Genomic DNA, 18,858 nt, shown 5'->3' with positions numbered 1-18,858 from the left:
AGGTGGTGCCCCAGCATGGTCACAGTCTAATGACTGAAACAAGTAAGAAATAAAAGATAAACAGTTGGTAAAAACAACCATAGATATATTCTGAAGTACAATATATCATTTTAATGTCCAGTCTTTTCCTGTTTGCATGTCATGGGATTCATTGAGGTAGATCCTTTACGGCCAAAGGCTTTTCCTGTCACCAACCCTCACTTGTTTCCAAGCAAAGTTATATTTTCTCAAAGTTATATTTGCATGAGTGAGGCACTCATTTATTACTATCATGTGATATCAAGATGAAGCTGTACAAACACACACACATGTACACAAACATACTATATATGTGACATTGAACCTGAAACCAAGTGGTTGGGAAGCAAACTTCTTAACCACACAGTTATGTTTATATACATACACCTACACATAATGAAAAGATGGAAGTTGAATTGGGAAATATTTGCTAGAAAATATATTTGTCTTTTATTTTTTATTTGTTTCAGTCATTAGACTGTGGCCATGCTGGGGCACTGCCTTGAAGAATTTTTAATTGAATGAATCAACCCGAGTGCTTTTTTTTTAAAGCCTGATACTTACTCTATTGAATTCTTTTGTCAAACTGCTAAGTTACAAAGATGTAAACACACCAACACTAGCTGTCAAGTGGTGGTGAGGGACAAACACATACGCAAAGACATACACACACATATATACAACGGGCTTCTTTCAGTTTTTGTCTACAAAGTCCAGTCACAAGGTTTTGGTTGGCCTAAGGCTATAGTAGAAGATACTTACCCTGGCGCCATGCAGTGGGACTGAACCTTGACCAATGTGGTTGGGAAGCAGGCTTCTTACCACACAGCTATCATCGCCGTTTAATGTCCGCTTTCCATGCTAGCATGGGTTGGACGATTTGACTGAAGACTGGTGGACCAGGAGGCGACACCAGGTTCCAATCTGATTTGGCAGAGTTTCTACAGCTGGATGCCCTTCCTAATGCCAACCACTTTGAGCATGTAGTGGGTGCTTTTACGTGCTACCGGCATGAAGGCCAGTCAGGCGGTACTGGCGATGCCATGCTCAAAATGGTGTATTTTACGTGCCACCTGCACAGGAGCCAGTCCATCGGCACTGGCGACGATCTCGCTTGAATGTCTTACTGGCAACGGCCATGCTCAAAACACACAGCTATGTACATATAAATATATTTATGTGGAGGCATGTGACTTAATGGTCAGGGTGCTGCACTCATGAGAGTAAGATTGTGGTTTTGGTTCCTGGACTGGGCAATGTATCGTGTTCTTGAGCAAAGCACTTCATTTCACTTTGCACCGGTCCACTCAGCTAGCAAAAGTGAATAATCCTACATGGACCAGCATCCCATCTATGTAAGGAATATACATGTCTCAGAACGTGGAAAACCAGCTTTATGAGCCTAAGGCTGGGGATGGGCCTATGATTTTCTTTGAGATATCTATAAGGCTTAAAATTCATTTCTGATTTAAGTGTAAAGCTTGAGATTTTAAATGAAACTGAATGGGGAAAACATTGTTTTCAGGATGTTGAAAGTGGTTTTTGTGTACATGACAAGTAACAGAGTGGTAACCTTGTTTCATTCCCAGTAGGTATCTTGTTAAACTTTTTTTGTAACATACTTTTGAGAATAGCATATTTGAAAGCAGAGCGAGCCAGCAGAATTGTTAGCACACTGGGCAAAATGCTTAGCAGTATTTTGCTTGTCTTTAATGCTGTTGGGCTTGACTTTGTCTTTCATCCATTTAGGGTTGATGAAATAAGTATCTGATGAACACTGGGGTCAATGTAATTGACTTGGCCCCTTTCCCAAAATTGCTGGTCTTGTGCCAAAATTTGAAACCAATAACCGCGTATTTTAAGTTTTCTTTCATCTTCATAAGAAGTAGATTCATTTAAACTGTCTAATGGATGATATAGACAATAGAAAAAAAAAATGATAAGAATAAAGAAAAGAAAAATAACAAAATATGGATTTAAAATCTTGAATTGCTAATGATTAAGTAACAGAGAAATACTGAAATTAGTTTGACAATAGTTTTGTTGAAACAAATAGAAATCTTAGCTTTTTGTTCAATGATAATTTAGTCAGTCACTCATTGTTTTATGATTTAGTAATGACGAATACATATATTTATTCAAATTCAACACACTCATGCACATATATATGCATATATATATATATATATATATATATATATATATATATATATATATATATATGCAAATACACACATATACACACAACACAGTGCCTAAATCATTTTGAAATCATATCATTTAAGCAGCTGATGTCAGAAAATATTCTGGTTGTATCAGACTGGACTTTGTTTTGTTATTGCATTTCTGCTTGTTACTGACAAGTGGTAGTTTGTGGTCTTGCCTGTTTTGATTTTGTTGTTGTTTTGGTGTGCTTTGCTGGGATTGTACAGGTTCTTAGGTCATTGCTCCAAGGTGAAGTTAGTAATGGGGTTAGATATATAATATGTATAATTTTATTCATACAGCCTATAAATAACTAGTTTAGCATGATCAAATTGCTAACATAATGCAAATACAAACATACCTACATATATATATATATATATATATATATATATATATAATTAGAAATATAATATTTCTAAATCTCTCAGAGAGATTTAAGCGGTAGTGGAGCGATAAAGTTGTAGTATATTGTCAACTTAATGTGACAATCCCAATAAGGGAACACACTACTGCCGTTTAGCCCTAGGAAGCTGGACCGCTTCCTGTCGGCCTTGACACAATTACTGTGTCCTTAAGTTTGCGAGGGGGAGACAAGCTCCTCCACCCAGCCTAGCCAGCATTCAGGGACATGTTTCTGAGTCTTTGCTTGTCATCAGCCTGAAGTGGCTTCTCTATCCAGCTGGCAGGCTACTTCAGGCTGATGACGAGCAAAGACTCAGAAACATGTCCCTGAATGCTGGCTAGGCTGGGTGGAGGAGCTTGTCTCCCCCTCGCAAACTTAAGGACACAGTAATTGTGTCAGGGCCGACAGGAAGCGGTCCAGCTTCCTAGGGCTAAACGGCAGTAGTGTGTTCCCTTATTGGGATTGTCACATTAAGTTGACAATATACTACAACTTTATATATATATATATATATATATATATATATATATATATATATATATATATATAAAATCACCATTATTTAACATCTACTTTTTCATGCCAACAGGAAATCATCAATGGCCAAATGTTCTGGTTCCAACTAAGTCAATATTTCCCCATGATCATAACATGTTTTCACAGAATACAGTATTGAAAAACACAGTTTCTATTACGGTGACACTCATTTACAACTATCCCATGATGTTAAGGCAAGGAAACAGTAAAACACACACATTCATATATATATATCTTACCGTTTACTTGTTTCAGCCATTAGGCTGTGACCATGCTGGGGCACAACCTTGAAGAACTTTTACTTGAATGAATTGATCCCAGTACTTGTTTTTTGTTAAGCCTAGTACTTATTCTATCGGTCTCTTTTTACTGAACTGATAAGTTACAAGGATGTAAACACCCCAACACCAGTTGTTAAATGGTGGTTGGGGAAAAGTACAAACACAAAGACACACACACAAACTTTATATATATATATATATATATATATATATATATATATGTATATATATAAAGATATGAGTGTATTTGGTTGATGGAAATTGAAAGCAGCCTGTCATATATATATATATATATATATATATGACAAGCTTCTTTCTGTTTCCATCAACCAAATACACTCACATGGCTTTGGTTGGCCTACAGCTATAATAGAAGACACTTGCCTAATGAGCCATACAGTTGAATTGAACCCAAGACCATCTGCTTGGGAAGCAAACTTCTTACCATGTAACCACACATCTACCAATACTCTGGACTGGCTTAAATAAATTACTGCTCTCTACATGACTCCACCTCCAACAATTACAGCATTATCCCAGTTTGACTTCACTCCCAGCAACTACTGCAGCATCCTATGATTCCACCATTAAAGTATCTCCCCTGTAAGATTCCACCCCCACCCCAACAATTTTTGCAGTCTTCCTGTATGACCCCACTCCCAGCAATCACTTCAGAATCCCACTGTGACTCCTCTTCCTCTTAAAACAAACAGAAGCTTAATGTCAAGCTAAGTAAATGTAACCATATCCATAGCTAAACAGAGAGCAATAGCTGCCATGGATAAAGACAAGGTCAAGATGGCAGAATCATTAGCATGTTGGACAAACTTTCTTAGCAGCATTTCACTTGTCTTTACTTCCTGAGTTCAAATTCTACCAATGTTGACTCTGCCTTTTGTCCTTTCAGGGTCAATGCAGTAACCAGCAGTTGAGCATCGGGGTCAATGTAATTGACTAGCCCCTCTCCTCCAAAAGTTAATGTCTTTTGCCTATAGGAGAAAGGATTATTAATGATATAAGGGTAATACATAGGCAGAACTGAATTAATATAACAGAAACAAGATAATCTTTGTATCAGCAGAACATGTCAATTGATTTATAGAGGATGAATGCTGGGTAAAAAATAAATTCTGTTAACTGGTACTTGAAGGTACATGCCATACTAAAAGACCAAGAAATGGGAAGAAGTAGTGACGTTTACAGTTACAAACTTGAGATGACAGGCCTCAAAGATGTGATTAAAAAACATGAAAATAAGTAGACCTATCTCACCCAATGCCACATGGAAAAAAATGATGATGATGATGATATGATATACACAAGAATGTATATATTTAGGCTTCAGTATAAAAAAATTTCAAGTGTATAGTCCCTAAAGAGAACACAGTATATCTAACAACCAGTTTTAACCTAACTTATCTAGGTCAAAATCATGATCCGTCAGTTCTCAAATGTAATTGTTTTCTCAAAGGGTTATAAACACCAACATTATTTTTAGAACAAGGCTAAAAATATAATTACAGTTCCTTGGCCCATGATTTTACAATATTGCCATAGCGAAAAGGGAAAATAGAAAAGCTATAACAATGGCATTACTCAATCCTATATAAAACATAATTTTATATCACTGTTGTCATTTAACCACAGGTCAAGTCTGATCAAGACATTCCTGTCAAAACCATTTTCTTTTGCTCAGGGCATCTTCAACTACATTATCATAAGTGTTTTCTTTGATTAAAACAAAGCTTACAATGTGTGGAGAAACTTTCCCATCTCCATAAACTGGTTAATATTTATCCAGTAATGCAATTATTTGAACTACAAAAATGACTTCATGCATCACATAACCATCAAGCTATACCATTTTCTAAGTTGAAACCAATCCTTGTCAAAAGAATACCCACCAACGTTGCGCAATCCTTTCCCCCCATTTCACAGTAAAGATAGTTGTATGAGTACTACTCCCACAGAGAAAGCCTTTGGTACCTAGTCAAAGATAGAAGTGCATCATCTTGCATAAATACATGTTAAGTGCAAAAGTATACCTGATTACATATAACCAAAAAAGGTTACAAGGTCAAATAATGTCCCACCCATTACCCTAGAGCTAACCTTATATTCACCAAACTCTTCGATTTCCCTCCCTTCATAGGAATTTTCCGATATTTGGAAACTGTCTCTCATCTCCAAGAAAGTCAACCCCTCTGATTCTACTAACTATTGCCCTATTTCACTTACTTCAAATGGAGACAGTCACCTACAATATCATCCAACCCACTGAATCTCATTCTCTCCTACAAGACCACCAATACAATTTCTATTAAACCAAATCCAATGCTGACTTACTCTTTTATGATATCTATCAAGGGGCTCTGACCTTGGAGAAATTTAGTGAAAGTAATATTGTCACCCTAAACATCAGCAAAGCTTTCAAATATATCTGGAATGCAAATCTCCTATTGAAGGGACTATACACTTGAAATTATTTTATACTGAAGCCTAACTATATCTGGAATGCATATCTCCTATTGAAGCTGCTCACATTAATAATCCTGTCTTTCATTTCTTGGATTGGTAGCTTCCTATCAGACTATGGCATGTGTTGCTTGAGCTCTTTCTGCTCCTCCTTCATTCTATCACTCCTGGCATACCACAGGGTTTGGTTTCACACCCTACTTTCTTACTTCTATATACATCAATAACCTACTTGCCATCATGTTCAATGATGTCTGCTGTTATACATGTGATAATAACCTTTATTCTTCCCTAACTTTCCCCAGCTCTGCATCACTCATTTACAACTTTGACACCACATGCCAAACTCACACTGATTCTATGAGCAGAGATCTCAAAATTATCTTCCAATGGGGGTATACCAAACTTTTCTTTTTCAACAACAAAATACAAATGCTATTCATTTCAAGAAAACACCATTGCAGCACCTTCCCTAACCATGAGCAGTACATACTAGAGCCTTTAGATGTTGGCCTCATTATTACTAAGGACCTCTTCTAGTGAAAGTACAACCTTAATGTATCTAGGCTGACCCTTTACTGCATGTGATCTAGAATGTTTGTGTGTACAGTATTTTCCCAGGTACCATTCCATGGTAGGCTTCTCTTGAGCTTTGTAGAATATTGATAATTGTTAAGAGCAGAAGTATCTTTTAGTCATGAGGTGAACATATAAAGTCTCTCATAAACATGCTGTAGTCTCATGTCTATAGGCATGCTGTTGCCTCCCTCTGCCTATATATAATGACTTCTGCTCCTCAAAACTGGTTGGGCTCATTCCCTACGTCCTCCTCTCATCTCCCTTGTTTTGTGTCCCCTCCCCTCTGCTTTCCATTAATCACTATGCCCAGTCTTTCCTTCACAGAGCTTCAGCATTCTGGAACTCCCACCCTGTTCATGTCTCTCGTGCAATGGTTCCACAAGACCAATGGCATCAATCTCACTAGTTTTGAAGGCTTTCTGAAAGTTAAGGATATTCCTCTGTTTCAGTAGATGAGAAAATAAGTGAAAAATATGGTAGGGTGATTTGAAGAAGATTTGGTTGTTATTTCTAATAGTAGATTAGGTGATTACGTAGATACTTCTACTTTGGCCTGTGTTGATATGAGTACATATTTTATCTCTCATCACTGTTCTTTCTGTACAAGCCAGGTAACCCTAAATAAATGAATGCATTATAGAATGCCTTGTACCTCTTATGAGGTACAAGACAACCCTGATTGTGTTGATGCTATTATAATTCCATTCAGGACAGACCCTCTGTAAAATGAATGAGTCAAGTGAAGCTGAGGGAACTCTTCAACCCTGTACAAAACATAACAATTCTGCCTAGTGTTGGTACCATGATAAAATGTGCCTAAGTCCACTCTGTTAAGTGTGGGGTTGAAGATGTAATGATGTCTTTAGGGCTGGTGTCACAATAAAATGCATCCAGTATACTTCATGATGTGGTTGATATTAGGAAGGACCTCCAGTAGTAAAAACCAAGTTAAAAATATGAAATTCATGAGAAGGCTGTCATCCTCTGACCTATCCAATGATGTCTTTTTGGAAAGCAGATAAAATGATGACAATGATATTCCCTTTTGGATTGATACCTTATAGTTGTGGAACTTCATACTTCAAAGCCCCCTGTGAAGCTTAAATCTCATGGTTAGGGCCACCCAAGCCAGATAGATCAAAGACTGACAAAGCACATTCCGCTAGTCTTCCAGGCTGAGGGTTGGGCACAGGGCTAACTACCCAATCTCATAAGAAATAGTTTTGTTATACAAAAAGCAGAAAAAAAAAACTGACCTAGCTATATGTAATGGGCTGGAAAGTCCTCCTGTGAACAGCAGAAGTGAAAGTTGAAAGAGATCCATTGAGAGGACCAAACAAAGAAGAGAGCTTGAGACCAGGAACCACATCTGGGAAACCATTGAGAAGCTGGTCCAGAATGGCCAAGAGTGGTGAACTTTCATTCCTGCCTTACATGCAGGAATTATAAGAATGGGTGAGTGATATTTCCATAAATTACTATACTCTCTTTACTCATTTACTTGATTCAGTCATTTGACTGCAGCCATGCTGGAGCACCGCCTTTAGTCGAGCAAATTGACCCCAGGACTTATTCTTTGTAAGCCTAGTACTTATTCTATCCGTCTCTTTTGCTGAACCGCTAAGTTACAGGGACCTAAACACACCAGCATCGGTTGTCAAGCGATGTTGGGGGAACAAACACACATACACATATATATACGATGGGCTTCTTTCAGTTTCCGTCTATCAAATCCACTCACAAGGCTGTGGTCGACCCGAGGCTATAGTAGAAGACACTTGCCCAAGGTGCCACGCAGTGGGACTGAACCCAGAACTATGTGGTTGGTAAGCAAGCTACTTACCACACAGCCACTCCTGCACCTATATTGTTAATATTATATTTATTACTGAATAAACAAGATAGAATATGAAAATAAGAATAGCATTATTCCATCACAAATCTAAGATAAATTAGAAAACAGTGGCACACAAACATCTATAATGTGTAAATGTAGTAAATATAAAACTCCAGTGGTTACAACAATGAGGGTTCCAGTTAATCTGATCAATGGAACAGCCTCCTTGCGAAATTAATATGCAAGAGGCCGAGCACTCCACAAACACGTGTACCCTTAACATAGTTCTCAGGGAGATTCAGCGTGACCAGATTACTCATTGTTGCCAGCTGAGTGAACTGGAACAATGTGAAATAAAGTGTCTTGCTCAAGGATGCAATGCACCACTTGGAATTGAACTTACGACCTTGCAATCATGAGCTGAATACCCGAATCACTAAGCCATGCACCTTCACTGCAGTAAATATGATGTGTAAATAAAGATAAAATGTATTTACCAAAGAAAATGTAAAACATAGTGTTGCACATAGTATGTCAGTTCACTTGTAAAGATTTTGTTCTTCATTTTGGTGTTGTTTAGCCCACATCAACCCTGAACAGGCAAACTTCTGATCAAAAGAATTCCAGCCATGATGGTCATGTTCTTTATTTTATTAAACTATTGAAATTATCATGAAAGGAATGCAGAAAGTGGGCATAACTTTTATTATAAACAGACACAGGCTGCTTGACTTGCACATGCTTGTAGAGTAACTCTTCTTCTTCAGCACCTCTTTTTGTTCTTCACTGCAGGCAAGTAATCAGGAAAAGAGTCTTCTGATAATAGGTCATGTGATATATTATGACTGAAGCATAACTTATAAAACATATTGGTCAATACATTCAGATGCTACGGAAATTTCTTTCACTGATCAAGCAAAAGGGCAATTTTACAATTGTTATTAGCAACTTTTTTTGGCATGTAGTTTTAGTACAAAACAGCTAAATTAAGTAAATCCATTTTCACACAATATTTTGAAAATGATATTACTTAGTCAAAACAACAACAACTAGTCCTGAAAATTAATTTGATGTTTTTTCCCCTCAGGATATAGAAAATAATGAGAAAAAATATTTAAATTTCACTTTAGATGACACAGATATCAGTATTTCTGTTGTCAACAGTAGTAAGAATGATATTTGTATAAACAAGTGGAATCAATTATGGTATGACAGAAATATCCCTGAGTTGGCAAGAGTAACAGAAAATGAAAGGCAAGACGGAGGTAGATTCTGTTTAAAGTATACGTTTCCATGCATATTTATAAACATCAACCAATTTAAAATGCTTGATGCTAACTGTAGAAGAAATGAAACCAGTTTCTTTTTTAGGATGTATGATTGTCCAGCAACATCTTATAACCTATAATGAACTACAGATCTATTACTGTACTGTGTTTCGGGAAAGTTAGAATGCTTTATAAACATTTAACTCTCGCATTTAAACTGGCCATATCCAGCCAAAGTATCCTACCTGTTTTATGTTCAAACTGGCCAGATGTGGCTCTCACATCAACCTTACAATATCATTCTAAAAATTGACAGTTACCTCATCAAAATCTCAAAGCTACAAGATAATGCATGATTAATTCAAAACAATGTGAATATATAAACATTAGTTTTGACAGAACAACGTGAATGCTAAAGAGTTAAGGATATCATTTTTATCATACTAATAAAATCAGTCAACACACTTCCCAATGAATAACCCGTGGACATGATAAACTCAGTCATGCGAGATGTGTCATGGATATAATTGTGAAATCATTTTAAAAGTGCATATAACCCACTCTTGGAGGCTTTTATTGATGAAATTATATGAAGTTATAATTGATTGGTTATGTGGGCCATTTAAAATTTAAACCAGGTCTTCCATTAAACTTGTGAAAAGAGCTGTTAGTCTAGTCTAGTTGTTTGGTGATACACACAGCTTGTAAATTTATACAGGAGAGAAAAGTTATATTACTTTGAAGTAAACTTAGGCGGCAGTATTAATAGACCTGATGAAACCTGTATTTTGTTAGCAAGTCATTTATGTTTATCGTAATAAGGTTTTTTTTTTTTATTGGATTTATTTCTGAAACTTAAAGAAACTCTAGCATGCAAAACAGCGTGGAGTAAACAGAGAAGTAATAATGTTATTTAAATCAGTGGTTCTCAACTATTTTTTGCCTATGGGCCCTTTGGTTCTTATTTTAGTCAGGTGAACCTTCATAACCATTTCATGTTTAAAAAATCCTATTATATTTTTATAACTAAATATTGTATAAAAATAATTGTTAAAATGTTTATCGCCACATCAATATAGCTGTTCTGTTCTTACCGTTTTTAACCCCAGTAGGAGCCTCCTTCAACTGGTTATCAATGCAATCTGCATCTGATATATATTGCAAGCAGGGGAGCGAACCCCTACCATCTTCCAGCAAACGATGGGATCACCAGACTGTACAGTCTTGGGCTATTTGTACCGGTCTTCAGTGGTAAACACCTGTCTGCTGGAGATAGCAGTGATTTGCTCCAGCTTGCAATATACAGAAAACTAAGCGACAATCATTCACTGATCTTGCAACAAGTAAAGTAGTTAGTTAGAAAATCTAGCTGGAGGAAGCTCGTCCTGGGGTTAAAAATGGTAGTAACATCAATTCTTACAGAACAGCCATATTCATGTGGAGATAAAACATTACTTCTCAGTAGAGTTACTACTTTCATCTCTTACAGATGATTTTCTAATTAACTACTTTAATTGTTAAAATATTTTGTGTGTTGTAGAAATATAACCGATTTACTGCCCATAAATTTTAACAACAAAATCTTATATGGACCCTGGTTGAGAACTACTGCTTTAAATGAAACTAAAATATATAAATAGGCGTAGGAGTGGCTGTGTGGTAAGTAGCTTGCTTACCAACCACATGGTTCTGGGTTCAGTGTCTTCTACTATAGCCTCGGGCCGACCAAAGCCTTGTGAGTGGATTTGGAAGACGGAAACTAAAAGAAACCCGTCATATATATGTATATATATATATGTGTGTGTGTGTGTGTGTGTGTCTGTGTTTGTCCCCACAACATCGCTTGACAACCGATGCTGGTGTGTTTACGTCCCCGTAACTTAGTGGTTCGGCAAAAGAAACCGATAGAATAAGTACTAGGCTTCTAAAGAATAAGTCCTGGGGTCGATTTGCTCAACTAAATGCGGTGCTCCAGCATGGCCACAGTCAAATGACTGAAACAAGTAAAAGAATATAAGAAATAAGTAACTTGGTTGCTACAGTTTGAAAAGATAAGAGGGATTTAAAGCTCTTATATACAAATACTACCAAAAAAGAACAACATGTCACTAGAAGACAAAATAATGGTAATTTGGAAAATGTAATTTTCTCCCTATAAAATCAAACTTTATAATAAATTAATAAACCAGGCAGATTTTTTTCCTGATTAATTTAGTTGAGTTATGATGTATGTAGGAATGAAGAAAGTATAAATCAGATCTTTATTTTTAATTTTTAAAATTCTTTTTTAATTGCTTGTCATTGAACTGCGGCCATGCTGGGGCACTGCTTCGAAGGGTTTAGACAAAAAAAAAACCAGTACTTTTTGTTTTAAGCTAGATACTTATTCTATCACCCTCCTTTGCAAAACGAGGATGTAAACAAACCAACACACGCTTCTTTTAATTTCCATGTACCAAATCCACTCACAAGGTTTTGGTTGACCTGGGGCTATTATAGAAAACACTCGCCCAAGCTGTCTTGCAGTGGGACTGAACCCAGAACCAGTCGAGTGGGAAGCAAATTTCTTAAATTTTACAGGAATTGTGATAAAACTGAAGAATTGAGTAATGTTTATTAGTAAATGCTTACAAAATTTTCTCAAATACAAATGGGTGGTGGGTTCATTAATATTAATTTGGCTTTTATTGTTAAAGTGGAAATAAACCGAAGGACTTAAAGAGTTAATGTGCTGAAATATACAAACTTTAGTACTTTGAGCCAGATGGACTTCATTGTTGATAGTTAAGTATACTGGCTACTGATACAACCCAATGCCTTTGGTAGGATATAAACTCTTGACCTATGAACTTGGTTTATGTGTGGTCTGTGCAGAATGATTGTCAGCTTCAATTTTACAATAGTGAAACAATCCTGGTTTGAATGTAATTGAAAACTTGTGCTCTGAACAAAAATGGGATCTTTTTTAAAACGGGGGCCACATTTTTCATTAACGAAACACTTTGAAACTTGGAACACTGGTAGAATGTGTCATATAAAACATTTTTTTCTTTTAGTCTTCTTAAAAAAAAAAGAAATCCATAAATTATTCCATGTTAAAGTTGTCGTATTTCTGTAATTTCAACCAATCACTGACGTCCATTCAGCCGATATACATTAAGTGCCGACTACATAAACAAACGATTCTGAAACAATTAACCCTAACCCTAACCCTAGGGTTAGGGTTAGGGTTAAAGCAAATTTAAAATGAAAAAAGCAAATAAAACGAAGGTATGGAGATTAAATACGCTTTACATCGCTTAATCATACAACGGAGTAAATATAAACAACTGAATACTTGTCAGTGATTGGTTGAAATTATCGAAATAAGACAATTTTTTACACGAAATAAATTCGAATACAAAAATATTTTTCTGTTCTATAACACAAAATAGATAAGTATACAAAGTTTGAAAGTCTTTCGGTACCAAAAACACTACGTAAAACATTAATGAAAAATGTGGCCCCCGTTTTAAAAAAGATCCCAAAAATGATATTTGGGTCAGCATATTTTGCATGGATTGCTAAAGTAGTGAAGCATTCTACACAAGGAATACTTGACAATATCTGTGGGCTATCTATTGTTAGTTTGTTTAAAAAGCCTGCTTAGTTCAGGATGAATGAACTGCCCCTTGGCCTTGCTATTGATCAAAGGAAAATTGTCAATTGTCAGTTGCTAATGAGAACACTATGGATAGCCAGATGTTATTTGCAGGACAATATACACATATACACATTCAAACATTGTAATTAACCTTCTGGATAATACAAGAAGACATGATTAGTTATATGCATGAAAGGTATTTTTAAATGACAAAAGTTATATTAGGATATTCAAGGTATCACATAAATTATTAAATTTATTAACATTATGTATGGATACTATAGTATATCTTGCTACATTTAATATACTGATATTTTCTAACACCTACTCAATTACTTTTCTGAACTGCTCTACTGATGGGAATTCTGAACAACTTATATAGAATATTTCCCATTCTATTCATTAGAATTATGTCCATTCTTATGAAACATTCACAGGAAAAGAAATAAGGGCGAGAGACAGAGATGAGAGAGAGAGAGATAGATAGATAGATAGATAGAGAGAGTATGTATGAGTAAACTACACTGTTTACAACTAGACAAGTATTTTGAACAGTTAAAAAAAGGTAAGTACAATGCATTTGAAAGAGGAAACCACTAAAGAGGCCCTTGATTACAGGACATAATATAGCATAAAAGGAACACATTATTGGTATGAAGCCAAAGTTAATGGAAACAGAATATGGGTTGGCTTTCATACCAGATATAAGAGAAAGCATTGCTTCAGTGCAGGAATATGGCTGATTGAGATAACCCAATAATGTTGTTAAATGAGAGTTTCAGGTCATTTGTCAGATGGTATAAGGTTTCCTAGGGATTTAGTTTTAAAATTGCTTTTTCTCCTGTATTTTTGTTTCTCAGTGACTTATTATACAGAGTGCTATTTCAATAGGGATACAGGAATACATTAGTCATGGGCTGTAATAATGAGCACATTTAAGGATGATAAGCTCATCATAAAAGATGTTTAAGAAAGATATTCCTATCTATTTATTACACACATGTTCATGACAAAAGTAGAAAATGATGAGCTAGAAACAGCAGTTAAATCTCCCTTACATTATTACTGTTTTAATCCTTCTGATACCAACCTACCTGAAACTGTTTCTGGTTCAATGATATAAATTTCCTGTTTAAAAAGAAATCTAAATAAAAACTTTCCATCAAAATTTCATATAAATTTATATTCTAGACATTAGCTTAATAATAATAATAATTATGATGATGATCATCATTTAACATCCGTTTTCTATGCTGGTATGGGTTGGACGGTCTGACAAGAATTGGTAAAGTCAAGGGCTGCACCAGGTTCCACAGTCCATTTTGGTTTGGTTTCTATGGTTGGATGCCCTTCCTAACACTAACCACTCCACTGAGTGTGCTGGGTGCTTTGTATGTGGCACCAGCAACCACATCAATTAATGCTTTTTACATAGTACCTTTTAGGATCTCAATTCTGTTGTGGTGGGCAGGTCTTTTCAAGTACAGCAATGTGCCACATATTTTGATCCTCTGCCATCTTCTTTGTAAGGTTCAGCGTTTTGAGATCAGCCTTCAATATCATGTCCCATGTCTTCCTGGGTCTCCTTCTTCCACAACTTCCTGCCACTTTAAGTGATACAGTTTTAAGTTATTTTACTAAATTCTTCACTATTAACCAAAATTAAGTGAAACAAAAGCTGTATATTTCAACAGAAATATGGAAACAAAAGGGTTAAAAAAATGAAAGACACATTAGATATACCACATAAAAGAAAGAAAAGGAAAGAACAGGATGGTCACAGGACACTTTTTCTTATGGGTTTGTTTGATCAGGATTCATCTGGGTCAAACAACAACAGACAGAAAAACAAAAAAGAAATCTTTATTTCAAAATCCCAACTCATCACGAGAATATTTCAAATTTTATTTTCATCAATAAGTAATAAAAAAAAATTACAAGTATATATATATATATATATATATATATAATGCCTATGTGTTTTGGATATATGTCAGTGTGTGTATATGAAATCAGTCAACTTTATGACAACTAATAGTTGGAAAAAAAAAAAAAATTAAATGAACAAAACAAGTCCTCAAGAATAAAAAAAGTGAGGAAACAAAAATTGGTTATTTAAATCATAGATTTAAATGAATGTTAATTTTTTAAAAAATATATTTGTCTTTTTTTAAAAAAAACTTTTCTTTCTCAACTTTTAGTTATTAGTAGACATTAATTCTCAAAGAAAAATTGCTACTAACACAAGTTTATTAGCAGGATTACAGTTGTATACACTAGAGGTAATTAAACAAGACAACCACTGCAATTACAGGATGAAATTAGAATACACTTGTTATACAGAGAGAAAAAAAAATTACCTATACAAATGTGTGTGTGTTTAGGTATATTTATAAACATACATAACATAAATCATTTATGTATATGCATAAATATTTAAGTGAATGCATTGTATAACAATAATGGATGTATACAGATTTCTAGATATGCATGTGTGTGTGTGTGTGCACAAGTAAATTAATGACAAGATGACTCTAAAGGCAGAGGAGAAAGAGAGGAAAAGAGAAGAGAGATTGATGAGAAATGGAGTCGAAGTGATTTCTACTTCATTACATATTCGTTCGTTTTAACATCCAAACCTATTGATGTGTTAAGGCTCTGCCAAACACTCCAAGCGATCAATGACGTGACGATAGATCTGCACTGTCTCATTGAATTGTTTGTCCAGCAGAGCATACTTCTGTTCAGCGTTCAGGTTAGGCATCGTGGCTGATAATTCATCAGGTTGAAGGATGGTTTCTAGTTTTTTGAAATCCCGACCATTTTTCTGAAAATATATAAAAAAAAAAAAAGGAAAAATGATAATGGTGGGCAGAAAACTTGATGAGCCTCAAAAACATTCATCCCCATTAATCTACAAAATGTTTGCAAACACACGAGGCCTGATAATATCTTTGGTCATTTGTTTATGAATCCCTTGTGTGTTTCACAAGGATGGCTTGCTAATCAAACAACCAAGCTGTCCTTCCACTGAAAAGATACAAAAGAAGTGGAATTCACCACAACAAACTGATGAAATACCTGTTAATTTTACAGTCCTTACAAGATATACACTCCACCCTTTGATAGCAACTTATGTGTAAGGAGCCTGAAAAGGTAATTACACTTCTTTAAACTACAATCTTGTTGGCACTCCGTTGCTTACGATGTCGAGGGTTCCAGTTGATCCGATCAACGGAACAGCCTGCTCGTGAAATTAACGTGCATGTGGCTTAGCACTCCACAGACATGTGTACCCATAACGTAGTTCTCGGGGATATTCAGCGTGACACAGTGTGACAAGGCTGGCCCTTTGAATTACAGGCACAACAGAAACAGGAAGTAAGAGTGAGAGAAAGTTGTGGTGAAAGAGTACAGCAGGGTTCACCACCATCCCCTGCCGGAGCCTCGTGGAGCTTTAGGTGCTTTCGCTCAATAAACACTCACAACGCCCGGTTTGGGAATCGAAACTGCGAGTCCGCTGCCCTAACCACAATCTAGCATCTTAAGAAACTACACACTGGATAATGTAAACAGAGTTATTTTGTAGTTGTCATCATTGTCATCATCCTTGCCCTCATTTAACATCTGTCTTCCAAGCTGGCATGGGTTGGATGATCTGACAGGAACTGGCAAGGCCAAAGGCCACACCAGGTTCCATAGTCTATGTTGGTTTGGTTTCTACAGCTGGATGCTTTTTCTAACGCCAACCACTTTACAGAGTGTACCGGGTACTTTTTACATGGTCACCAGTGCTTTTTTATGTGGTACTTTTTACATGGTACCATCACCAGTGCTTTTTATGTAGCACCATCATCAACATCAACACTTTTTATGTGGCACCAGCACCAATACTTTTTACATGGTACCAGTACCAACAACCATACTTTTTATGTTGCACCAGCACCAATGCTTTTTACCTGGCACCAGTACCAAACGTTTTACATGGTATCAGCACCAACACCAATGCTTTTTACATGGCACCAGTACCAACACTAATGGTTTTTACATGGCACCAGTACCAAAACTTTTTACCTGGTGCCAACACTAACACTTTTTACATGGTACCAGCACAAACACTTTTTATGTGACACCAGCACCAATACTTTTTACATGGTACCAGTACCAACACCCATGCTTTTTATGCAGCACCAGCACCAATATTTTTTATATGGGACCAGCACCAACACTTTTTACATGGTACCAGCACCACTACCAATGCTTTTTACCTGGCACCAGTACCAAACTTTTTACATGGTACCAGTACCAACACCAATGCTTTTTACATGGCACCAGCACTAACACTTTTTATGTGGCACCAGTACCAACACCAATGCTTTTTACATAGCACCAGTACTAACACTAATGGTTTTTACATGGCACCAGCATCAACACCAATGCTTTTTACGTGGCACCAGCACAAATACCAATGCTTTTTACATGGCACCAGCACCAACTTTTTACATGGTACCAGCACCAATATCAATACTTGTTATGTGGAACCAGTACCAACACTTTTTACATGATACCAGCAATAGCACCTACACTTTTTATGTGGTACCAACACCAATGCTTTTTACATGGTACTTTGGTTTTAGGATGTCAGAGATGTTAATAGCCTTTTGCCAAAGTATCAGTGTTATGGTAAAAACTAATGCTTTGGACAGTTCTTTGGTGTTTCAGAACCCTACTGCTTTGGTCATATGCAGTATTACGATATTCAATGGGGTGGGGGATTGTACTGAAGTGAAATAATAATTCAACTTTTTATGACAAAACACAAAGTCAACATTGTAATAAAACAGAATCTAGGCAATTAGATGATCATTATATTAAAAATAGTTATAATATACATGATGGTTTAAGTCAACAGAATGTGAGAAAACTAGGTAAGATATTGGCAGTTCATATCTACTCACAATGTAATATTTGTGATGAAAACATTTAACTTTCAATATCTTTAAATCCACCTAGTTCTAATTAGGTACAAAGAATAGTACAGAACACCAGTATAAGACAGCAGTAACATACAGGCCTGACAAGGCCATAAATTTGCAGGTAGGGGTTATATAGACTGAATTAAATTGACACAAGTACTTGATTTGTCCTCTAGTATTGATTCCAGAAGAATGGAAAGTAAAGTTGACCCTAGACAGGTTGTAATGTCGGTAAGTGTTAGCATGCAGTGCTGAGTTCAACACTTTATATGTAAAAAGCAGAATGTAGATTAGCAGCAAGATGAGAAAATGAAGGAAAAACAGATGCTACAAGCAAGATTTGAACAGAAAAGAGTGAAGTATTATACTAAGCAAAGGCCCTTTACTCTCCTCATGAACTCCTCTACTACTCAGAACATCCACCATGAAATAATTCTTACTTTGGAACAGTGGAACTTGAAGCACATAAAGCTATAAATAATGGTTTCACATTTTTGTGCAAGGCCAGCAATTTCAGGAGAAATATGTGTGTATATATGATGAGCTTCTTTGAGTGTCCATCTACCAAGTCCACTCACAAGGCCTTGGTTGGCCCAAGGTCATAGTAGAAGACACTTGCCCAAAGTGCCACAC

At 36.1% G+C, this 18,858-nt stretch overlaps 1 protein-coding gene across 1 annotated transcript in view; it reads right to left on the bottom strand.

Annotated features, from left to right (window-relative positions):
• Window positions 1-15,444: 15,444 nt before the first annotated feature.
• LOC106880317 (histone acetyltransferase type B catalytic subunit) overlaps window positions 15,445-18,858 on the bottom strand; it is a 180,190-nt gene continuing 176,776 nt past the window's right edge. The window contains exon 11 of the mRNA XM_089349335.1: window positions 15,445-16,076. Within this exon, the coding sequence (XP_089205461.1) occupies window positions 15,900-16,076 (177 nt within the window). The 3' untranslated portion in view covers window positions 15,445-15,899. The remainder of the gene's footprint in view (window positions 16,077-18,858) is intronic.

Source organism: Octopus bimaculoides, chromosome 3 (assembly GCF_046866305.1).
Source record: "Octopus bimaculoides isolate indiv1 chromosome 3, ASM4686630v1, whole genome shotgun sequence".
NCBI lineage: Eukaryota > Metazoa > Mollusca > Cephalopoda > Octopoda > Octopodidae > Octopus > Octopus bimaculoides.
The sequence above is the reverse complement of the archived record's forward strand: the minus strand, read 5'-3'. Positions and strand labels throughout refer to the sequence as shown.